Here is a 10909-nt window from a genome sequence, read left to right as displayed (position 1 = left end):
CACCATTGCAGCTTGGTACTGGGAAGCTTTCAAAAGATATCCTTATCCCCTGAAACAAGAAGAGGAAACCCCATCCTCTCTCAACAAAACCAGGTGCACGGACTTCATAGCTTAGGTGGTAAAACTCTAACATCCTTTTCTAAAATGTTCTGGCTAAAGTGTGTTACTGAAACAGTTATGAAAGCTCCAGGTGGCTGTAAAGAGCAGCAGTGCTAGAGCTGGTCCCTCTGCAGCCCAGTGAGTTTGTAGCCTGCCTAGAAATGTGTCCCTTTCTTTTCATCAGCAAGGCCACCTCCAGACCTTGGTGAGGGATCAACTCCTTCATAGACTACAAAGGAACCTGCTCCAGGTTTTTGTGAACTGGCATGGGGGTAGTGTGATGTCCCTCCGCTCTTTTCCTTGGGACAGCAGCATCTGAAAGCTACATAAGAAACTAATTGTTCTGAAGCCAGCTTCTGAGCCCTGTGTAGGGAAGGCGGCTGCACTCCATGGAAATGTCCCTGCAAACACTGTGATGAAGCTGGACAAAAGAAGGACATCTCCAATACAACAACAAATGCTAGAAAGCATATATCTGAAGTCTCGGCTGAGGCCAATCTCTATTTTTACTAGAAAATTGAAGTGAAGTTATGAAGGTTAAGGGATAGAAAAGAAAAAAAAGAGAAAATATTCAGGCCAAAAGAAATGAGGGACGGCACTGGTTTGCATCAGTAGAGATTACAGCCCTCTTCTGATGAACTCACCTGAGGTAAAGAATTACATCAATTTGTCTTGAAATGACACTTGACAAGGGGCAAAGTGTCTATTATAATCTCATTTAATAAACTGTTCAGCCCGCTTAAATATGCTTTCTCTCTGCTTTACCCTCTTGAAACATGCTTTAGCAATTCATTAACCTCCCTTCTAATTACATGGATATAGGCATCTGCTATGACCCTGCAGAACAACAACACAAGAAATTTTGTTCTATTGCTCAAAGTACGTGTTTGTTTTGAAAAGAGGCACAGCAAGGTCAGAGGGATGTAGCTGTTTGTACCCTGCCTTGGATTTACTGGAATAATTACTTGCTGTTCAAAATTAGCCTTTACTTCAGTATGGATTTTATTACAGGTCAAAGACATACTTGTGGAAGCAAAAACAAATCTCCTACCAAAATAAAAAAGATAACATCAGATACAGTATTTCTGCTTCAATGAAAATATAAATAAGTATGTCATTAAAGATGTTCTCAGAGGAAATAAGCTGGCTTGGAAGAGCTCTGAACTTCGAGGATATTTGCTCAATGTGGAGCCGAGTTCAAAATTTGCAGCACTGGAGATGTATTATAGTTTTTCGGAAGGGAATGTGGTGGGCTCAGAGGATGTGAATGCTGATAAACGTAAGAGAGCTCCTAGGCTGCAGTGTCTCCCAGTGAAGTTTATTTTCCAGTTTAGACTGAAGTCCAATACTTGCTGCTTTCAAGGAGGAAACAAGAAACTTTCCAGGGCGGTTTTGGGCTGACTGCTGTCATGGGGGTAGTTTGTTTGAAGCGCCCAGTGCCTGGAGGTGAGTTCATGCTATCTAACATAAGCATTTTGCAAAACTTTGAAGACCTGTTTTGCCCAGTTTTTGTATTAATTATTTCAGCTTATATGATCTATAGGCAGATTTAAATCCACTCATTTCAGAGTCTGCAAAGTGGCTCCTACTGTATGTATCACGGCATCATAGGTATCATTTGGACATCATGGTAGTGATGTCCAAGGGCTGCTAATCAGCCGGCAGAACCAAACCTTGGAATGAAAATGGAGAAGATCATAATGTTCTGTGTGTTCCTTCAGTACTCTTCGGAGAAACACTAGGAAAATTTCGAAGGTGTTTTCCATCCTGCTCTATTTTATTACTCAAATTTATCCTCTCATTCCAGGAAGGGTGTCCCAGGTGTTGTGACAGCTGGTGGACTGGCCTATGACTTCTAAGAAGTGCCCTGTCACCTCCCTTAGCATGTGAAGAGGATGCCTGCAAATGTGTGTGCTCAAATTGCAATGAAGATTAGAGCATGGACCATCCTGCTGCTCTTTGGTTGCACAGTGTCAAGTGCCGCAGGGGTCCTGGACCATTACTGGGGTTTTTACATATTAGGTCTGTCACCAGAACAGAGAGTTAAAATGAGACGGAGTTCCTCTGATAGTACATGAGCTGTCAGGTGTGAATAATAAAATGTGAATGCTGCTCTAAGCAGCTGTCACAGCAATGCTCCTCTTCTCCACAAGGCCCTGCATTTTGTGAATGAGAGGTTTGAGAGGAAGCAGGTGTTACCCTGCATCTAGCACAGAAAGGGGACCAAGTAGAAAGCTCTGCACAAACATCGGATGTAGAAGAAAGTGTGGGAGCAGTGGGAAAGCAGTACCGAGCCCTGGTGAAGGAGGAATGAGGACAAAAGCATGTCTATCTCTTTGCAGACTTGCTCTGAACAGGTAAGAACATAGTGCTGCCTCTGCTCTGGACTGAGAACCAGGTAGGTGTGATGAGCATGGTGCTGGACTGGTAGCACTGCTGGGAGGCGATGGCCATGGCTGTGGGCTCAGTGTCCTGTTAATCACAACAGCAGAGCTAGCTCACAGCTGCCTGTCTGTGGGCAACATGCCAGGACACTCGAGGAAATGTTCCCATTGTGTACATCTAAGCTGTGTAGAGACCTTCATGGTTCGTGCTTCACCAACTGGAGCGCAAATGATATAATTGAATTGCCTTTACCACCTGTTCCCTTAACAAAGATTTTAGCTTGAGGATATTCCCTGTTGCACTTCTTTACTGTGGTGTAACTCCATTGGCACTTCTCTGACTGAATCAGTCTGTACTGGGCAAGTCACTAGGACTTTCTGAGGAGGAAAGCTGGTTGCTCTGGTAGAGCAAGGCCACCATCGCTCCACAGGTACAAAAAATGTTTACAAAGTGAATCTCAGATGTTATTTCAGAGCTAGTCCCCATCTTCCAGATACTCAAAACCATGCGTATGTGAATAACTGACATTACTTCATTAACAGTCATTGTTGCACGTAACCTATGTATTTTGAAGAAATGTTGCTATGAATATCGTCATGCAATGTTTTAAGCAGCATGCACACTCTGCCCAGTAAATGGGGGAAGAGTAGGTGCTGCTGGCTATTTCACACCAAAGGTGCCTAAAGGAAAACTGGGCATGAAATGAGGAGCAAAAGATTAAACATCTCAACCAGCCCTTGCTGTGCATCGAGGTAAAGAACTGCACAAGAAACAGCACCATTGCTGAAAAGCCTTGGGTTTCCATCTGGTATTTCATCCAGGTTCTCCTGAGACGAGAGGGGACGTACGCTGCTGTGAACAGACAGAAGGTGGGCGCTTAATGTGAGCCTTGCTACTTTGTGGTGGCCTGTGGCAAGGCTGGGGGTTTGCTGTTGTTGAGTAGTGACATAAACAGTAAAAAAAATCTGACAATCAAATACTGAATTTGAAGGAGTAATGGGCATGCATTTCTCTTCCAGCATTTCACTGTTAGATTGTCTCAGCCCAGAAACTGGGATATTTATTATTCAAAGGGACCTGCCATTGCATCTGAATTCGGCCCCATCAAGCTTTTTTGTTGCAATGGGGAGGGTTGTAATGTAGTGATGGAACAGGAAGACCATGAACTAACTTCTAAGGCTGGTTCTCTTGCAGGAACTGCCTCTGTAGACAGAAAGTCTCTTTCATGTTTAATGCCATGGAAAGTGCTGTGTACAGCAACTCGTTTAACTGAATGAGTAATATTAAAATGATATGATAATGCAAAGGAATATAAAAACCTCGAGATACTCATGAGAAGAATCCCGTCTTTTTGTCTCAGTGTATTTCAGAGTGCCCTAGGGGAATCGTTTTTCCAGGAGAAAAGCTGTATTCTGAATTTTCCTACTATATCTAATTGTAAACAGTTTCCCATAACAAAAAATTCAGCTGCCTTGAGAGTGCCTTTATCTCTTAAAATTGGATACCCACCCATGACAATGTATGACCCTGCTGACAGCTCATTTACTGAGTGATTATTTTTTGATTTTAGATCTGGTGGCCTCCTGAGATAATAGATGGCTCTGTGGGGCTTGCCAGTATAGGCGTGGAATAAGATATGCACATGGTAACCAACTAAATGGGCAACAAAAATATAACCACTTGGAGTTTCAAAACTCTTTTTTTCAGAGACTTTGCGGAAAGGGTTAAATATGCTTGTAAATATACCTGTTAGGAGGCTCCTTCTGGCTGCATGCCAAGTGGCAGGCGGTCTGTTTGGCTGCATAAAAGCAAATGATGACATGGTTAATGCTTCAGATACCTCTGGGACACCCGGACTCCCAGCAGGAATTAAACAAAGGTAGGAGTGAATGAACTGCATCTGTGTGTTCAGGTATTCAATATGTGCACAGAAACTCTTGGCTCACAGGTGTTACTGAGGACCATTCACGATCTTCCTAAGCAAGAATTACTTCTCAGAGAGAATACCATAGCAAGTAAATCTCAAATTTGTGAGTGTGGGAAATGCCTATCAACTTTACAGGGTTAAGGATATTTTCCTTCCTTCCTACATCTTTCTCAGATTTCTGCCTCCTCTTTGTACTTTTGGTACTGAGGAAAGGGTTTGTTGTTGAAATTTTTGCAATTTGCAGTGGAACTCACCTTCTCCTCACAGTTTGTTCCTTTCCTCCTCAAGTCCTTCCTGCGCACGTGGATCACACAGGTCTCCAGCCACCTTGTTGCTACATAACACCCTGTGAGGTGTGGATTTGTGGCTACTCCCTGTGTGTCCTTGTTATCGTGGTCAGAGTCCTCACATAGGAATCATTGCCTATAGCCCCAGAAAGAAGGACAAAATATGAACTTCAGAGAAGAGCTGAACAGGAGGTGGTGGTGGTGGTGGGTTCTGGAAAGGTACGCATATGATGGTACATTCCTGACTTCACTAAATGTGAATTACTGCAGCCTTGGAAACAAAATTTCTCCAGGTGCCTCATTTGCACCAGGCACCTGGAGATGTTGAGGTGCTGTGCTGAGCAGGGTGGAAGGAAAGGCATGGACCTGGGCCAGGAGCTGCATGTTGTGTTTGAACCTGTTCATGGATGAATGAATGTATGATGTCATCCCTCCACATCCTAAGCATTACAATGGAGAGAGGGTGAAGAGTTCCCCTTCCTCTCCTTTGAAACCATGGGTTCTGCCGGGGCAGAAGATCCCTTTTCTCCTCCTTCATTGTCCAGCCCTTACAGTTCTGCCTCCTGCCTTACCTACAGGTGTAGGGTCCTCATGCCCAGGAATTTGTTGGTTTATAAAATTGTTATAGAGCCTATTATAGAGCCTAACCACAATGAACACAAAGACCCAGTGGGAACTGGAGTGGCAATACCAGGTGGAGCAACCAGCAACCTCAGCAGTGCCAACAGAGCTCCAGACCTTCTCCCTGTGATTGTTGGAGGAGAGTGATCAGACCCAAAGCCCTGGTGAACCCCACTGAAGAGTCGGTGGGGCCACCCCCTCCCCAGAAGGCCCTGCAGACTGGTGGTGGGGAACGCCTGCAGGGGCGTGGGGACTCACAGGGAGCTGTGGGGGAAAAACATTTGGGGACATTGTACAACTTCTTATGAGACGTTTTAAGGGGTCTGTGGGAATGTGCAAGAATATTATTTTTATTTAAGGGAAAGATCAAAGGTGGTTCTGCAGGGGGAGCTAGTGTGAGGGAAAAGGGGATAAAAGGGGCTGGTCGGGGTAACAGCTGGCTGGTCCGTACGCTCGTCTGACCGAGCCCTGCACCTCATCACCACAGCCTGCCCTACAGTCTTACTAAATGTTCTTACATAACAAGAATAATAATTATTATTACTACTAATAGTAATTACTCTTACATTCTTACTATTGACTTTCTGTGCGGGCACAGTCCCTATTCGGAGCCCGGGTGAGCGCCCACCACCCAACCCTCCAGCCAGGCTGGTGGGCAGCAGCACGAGCGCTGAGTGTCAGCAACTGGAGTGGGACCACGACCCTCAGAGGCTGGAGGTGCCGGTGCCAGCACCTGGGGAAACCGGGGCCTGGGGCGGCTCTGGGACAGACGGAGTAGCTAATGCCAGCAAATGGAGAGATCCATTTTCCACGTGTGGGTCCGTATTTCACTAGTGGACGTTAATCCGACCAGCCAGAGAGGAACAGTACCTGCTGCCCATTGTGTTCGTGTGTGTGTGAGCCTGCACAGGTGTCGGCACAGTGTAAAGTCACTGCTCCCTGTGTTCATCAGTGGCTGCCTGTGTGTGTGCACCTCCTGGTAGCACAGCCTCAGCCCTGCTCCAGGCTGGACCTGGGAGCAAGCTGCAGCAACCTCGTGTTGCCTAGGTGGGGGCAGAAGGAAATCCCCAGGGTGCTGTAGATACAGGATCTGGCTGCTCTTGACAAAATGTGATGGAGAAAAATGCAGACTGCTCCTTGTGCAAGGACAGATTCAAGATTTAATGGTGGACCACTTTGTAGATGCTGATATGGGGTGGTTGTACAGGCTTATTCACAGCAGAAGACTCTCAAGTCATTGAGAGCTGTGTCGTCCCCCCTTCCCTGGGGCTCCTCCACCTTTGTCTGGATCCCACAGATGGCCCCAGAGGTGCAGCTGCTGCTCCATGGGCCGAAGTGCCCCCATGGAAGTCCCCAGCCCTCCAGCTTTGTCCCATCTGAGCAGCCGAACCTCACGTTGTTGGCCGCTGTGTCGTCACGCAGTTGCCGCCTCTCTTCCACGCGCAGCGAGAAGGAAACCAGCTTGTTGCTGGGGCAGAGCTGGGCCTTGGTCCAGTTTCCCCACCTGCCAGAGAAGAAAATGACACGTCAAGATGTGTTCATCCTCCGCTGTGCTGCAATCAGCACTGCAGCTCTCCTGGGATCCTGAAGCCCCAGGGCAAGGGACCAACACAGGGATGGTGGGTTTCTGTGAGCACCTGTTTCACTCTGCTTCCCCACCGTCCCCTGGATGCCCAGCCACCATCAGCCCTGGGCTACCCTGTTGCTGCAGAACCCCCTGGGAATTTCAGCTGCCTGCTTTGTCCCTGTTACTTAATATCAATGTCGTTTTCAAAGTAAGCATTTGAGGAAAAAGAGAGAATACAGGTTTAAGATCTACATTTTTTAACTCTCCATCTTTCAAAGCACTGTTCCTTTCCTTGGGACCAGACCTCTATCCTAAGACCTTCACACATTGTGTACCTCCCCAGGCGGGGTGGGGAGTCACTGTCACAGGGGAGTATGGATGCCTATGGAGAAACCATTGCACTGGCTTTCCTTCATGCTCCCCAGAAGCTGCTGCCCTGAAGCAGGATGAGAAAACGGAGACTACTCACCACCCCACAGAGGACTCTACGACTGTGCCATCCGTGCAGAGCAGGCGGATGCCATTCAGAGCCGTGTCATCACCAAACAGCCAAAATCCCTGGTAGGACTCCACCTTAGAAGAGGGGAAGAAAATGTGAGAGGTCATCACCCTTCCCCATTTAAAAGAAGAGATAAGGTGAGCCCTCGTGATGAGGGGTGGTAGGAGCCAGACACAGGTAGTGCTGCTGAGCAGGGCTGTGGGGCAGCTCCATGGTATTTCTCAGGGAGCCCTTTTTGCTGTTGTCCCCCTCGGCTGTTTTTCCAAACCGTGGAGCAGAGGCTCTGGACACAGGGATGCTTGGTGGCTGCTGTCCTGGGTCATGCCCACCCTCTTGCAGTGTGCTGTGACACACTACTGTTGGTAGTGTGAGTTGTTCCAGCCCCTTGGGAATGGGCTCTGCAGTACTAATCCCAGGTCTTTCCTTGCCCCATGGACTCCTCTGCTAAGAAACTGCTCACTGGCAGGGAGCCTAGAGAGCTACTCTGTGCCAGAGTTTTCTTGCTGATAAGCCTGCATGAGCGATGCAGATACAATGCAAACTGCTGCAGCGGGACAAAAATATTGTGGCCAGCTCTGCTGAGACCAGAACAAAATAACACCATTTCACAGCAGGTTTTTTTTCCCCACCCCAAAGAGGGAGTGAAAACTTACCTTCACTTCAAATCCCTTAGCATAGCCGCTGGGGCAAAAGTGTTGGCGCCCCCAAGATCCCCAGGGGCCTCCATTGGGCACTGTGAGGATGGACTCGTATTCCCGTGCCTCTGTGCCCTGGAGGCAGCAGGAGCCCAGCAGGCAGAGGATGGCTGAGATGAGCAGCTGCATTGCAGAGGACCTGCTTGGTGCCTCACTGCGTGGAGGTGACGACATGGGGGAATTTATGAGCCAGAAGAGTGGGTGGGAGTCCTTGGGGAGTGTCAACAAACCCCATGGGGAGTGGTAGTTGTTGCTATGTACTGCCTCTGTTGACTGCCTGTCCCTCAGTGGATGGGCCACCCTTGCCAGCTGGAAGGGGTGTCACAGGTGTGCACCGTCCAGGGGGCTTACAGGGCTGTGAAAACTTATGGGTGTGATGGAAGGGAAGGCAGGGCAGAGTTGGGACCACGCTCCACAGGGGTGCTGCACTTTGGAGAAGGATCCTGGCAATGCTGCGAGGAGGGTGTTGGAGAGAGTGAGGTGGGAGGGGAAGAAACCTCTGAAGGGGCTGAAGCAAAACGGAGGTGGAGGGGTCTCAGGGTCCTTTGCTCTGTAGAAGTTCTCACTTGCTTCCTCTTCCTTGCTTTCCTTCTCTCACAGTCCCACTGCGGTTGAGGAAGCCACTGCATTTCATGCTGGGACACAGACTAAGCGCAGGCGATTACATAAAGTGTGGCAACCCCTTCTCATGGGGCAAGTGCTCCAGCTGCCCATCTTGTGTGGCCTTTGCTGAACTCACTCCAGTTTATTCATGTCTTTCTTGTACCGGGGGCAGGGGAATGGGAGCAAAACTGCACACAGTCCCATCATCCCATGGACTTCTGTAGTCACAGCTCTCAGTTGTTCAGGTGTATCTTTAGGAGGTGTGATCATACAGGGAGAGTGGGGGTTTCCATTCCTTTAAAATTCCTCTGCACTCAGTTATTCGCAGCACCCTGCAGGAGACAATGAGGATGGAGATGTCTTATTGTGAGATATATATATATATCTCATAGGCAGCAGGAACCTGGCAGAAAGAAGATAACAGGGGGGATGGATTGTGTAGTCAGGGTTCTGGTCTGGAGAATGGATAGCTTGTCAGTACTTTGCTACTCTTGGTGAGAAAGGACTTTCTAAGTTTTAGGTATCAACAGGATTTCCTCATAAGAGTGGCATCAAGAACAGGAAGAGCGATGGGCCATTCCCAGGTACCATATCCAGTAAAGGGCTGTGAATAAGTGATATCAACTATGCTGGCTGCGTGATGAGGCTTTCAGGGTATGGGGAAAATTATGGCTTTAGGGTGGAGCAGTGGCAGAGACAACTAGAACTGTAAAAGGATCTTAAGGAGAAGCAGTGGAGAGGATCAAGGTAGGGGAAGAGGCCTCAAACTGTCTGATACCAAAAGGGTAGAGATGTTTTCTGGTTTGTAGTTCTATGCAGAGAGCTGAATCTTGCTCTGTTTCAGTCCCTCTCATTGAGAGGGTCTGTTTTGTCTACCACTTTCAAAACCTTCTCCTGTTTCCTCTCTGTTGGTCAGCCTGAGCTCCAGCCCCAGTGGTACTGCCACGGCAGGTAGGAGAAGGGGGACCCTGGCTGTGAAAAGATCCTGGTTAACACCTTTTCTGATTTTTTTATTGCTCCCTTTTAGATGCCCAGGGAGGAGGCAGCAGCGGTGGGTGGCACTGGGCCAGTGGTTCTGTGATATTCCAGCAGGAAGCAATGAAAACAATTCACACTGGTAATTAGCTCTGCCTACGGGAGAAAGCGAACACTCTGTATGTGTTTCTATAACTTCAGAGTGGGGATCTAGAAAACAAACAAGGAACTACTCTCAGCTTTATGTTTCACTCTCTTGGCTCTCATAGATTCTTAACCCTTCCAGAGAGATGAACCTTCTTCTTGAGTCAAAGAAACTTTCCCTGCTCCTGCCTCAGAAAACCTTCCCAGCTCTAGGAGTAAGTCATGGATGGGGGTGAAAATGCTGGGATCAGTATCAGTTTTGATGCAATACAACAACAGTATTGTTGAATTTGTACTGCTGGGGTGCAGAGACGAGTACTTTTGGATAAACCTGCTCATGCACTGAACTTCCCTGAGTATCTGGTGATGTCTCCAACATCTGTGCTAATGAACATTTTCTCATCTGGGAAAGCTCTTTCTCCTCACCTCTTGCTTCTTTCCTGTTAACCTGCTGTCCTCCAGTCAGGCAGGGAAAGTACCAGCTTGCAAGTCCAGGATGGGTGGATTTTTCATCATGTTAGATTGGAAAGCTGGAGTTTGAACTTTTCAGTGAGTCTGGCAACTTCTATGCTGGTTAGCTTTGACAGGTAGCTGTAGGGTCGTGTTATGTGACATATCTTTTTTTCTTTTAATTGAATTAATGGAAGGTAGGATAGCATTAGACTCAGCAACAGAAGTGAAGACACGATGGACTGTGCAGAACAAACACAAGTTCTGTATTTTTTCAAACATATAAACAAAGAAGAAATATATCTTATTTTTTGGACAACTTAAGTCCTCCTCCCTGTGAAAAAAAGGAACCAAGACTTACAATGACAACAATAATCTTTCAAAACAGTGCAGGTGCTCAGAATAATCATAATCAGAAATCAGCAGAATAAAAAAAGGTGTTTGCAGAGCCAAGGTATCAGGATAAAAGAGTGAAGTGCTTGTAGTAGCCTTGTTGACATTGCATAGATACATTTACATTGTAGATACCTAAGTGTAGGTTAGGTGAATCCTACTTTCCATGGGCTAGAAGGTATTTTGTCAGTTATGGCCCATTTGCAAGATGGTGGGGCTCTCCAGGAAAGGCACAGGAGCTGTGTTCTCACTCGGCTGCCTTCT

The 10909-nt window shown here is 47.3% G+C and overlaps 1 protein-coding gene across 1 annotated transcript; it reads right to left on the bottom strand.

The window, feature by feature from the left end:
- Positions 1-6519: 6519 nt before the first annotated feature.
- Positions 6520-8209, bottom strand: LOC102059771 (vitelline membrane outer layer protein 1-like). Its single transcript, XM_005446639.3, has 3 exons — positions 8039-8209; positions 7356-7459; positions 6520-6823 (listed from the first exon to the last, which is right to left on the bottom strand). The coding sequence occupies exons 1-3, from the start codon at positions 8207-8209 to the stop codon at positions 6529-6531; spliced, it is 570 nt and encodes a 189-aa protein (XP_005446696.2). The 3' UTR covers positions 6520-6528.
- Between the last annotated feature and the right edge of the window lie 2700 nt (positions 8210-10909).

Source organism: Falco cherrug, chromosome 2 (assembly GCF_023634085.1).
Source record: "Falco cherrug isolate bFalChe1 chromosome 2, bFalChe1.pri, whole genome shotgun sequence".
NCBI classification, from domain to species: domain Eukaryota; kingdom Metazoa; phylum Chordata; class Aves; order Falconiformes; family Falconidae; genus Falco; species Falco cherrug.
Note: the sequence above shows the minus strand (reverse complement) of the source record. Positions and strands in the feature narration are given on the sequence as shown.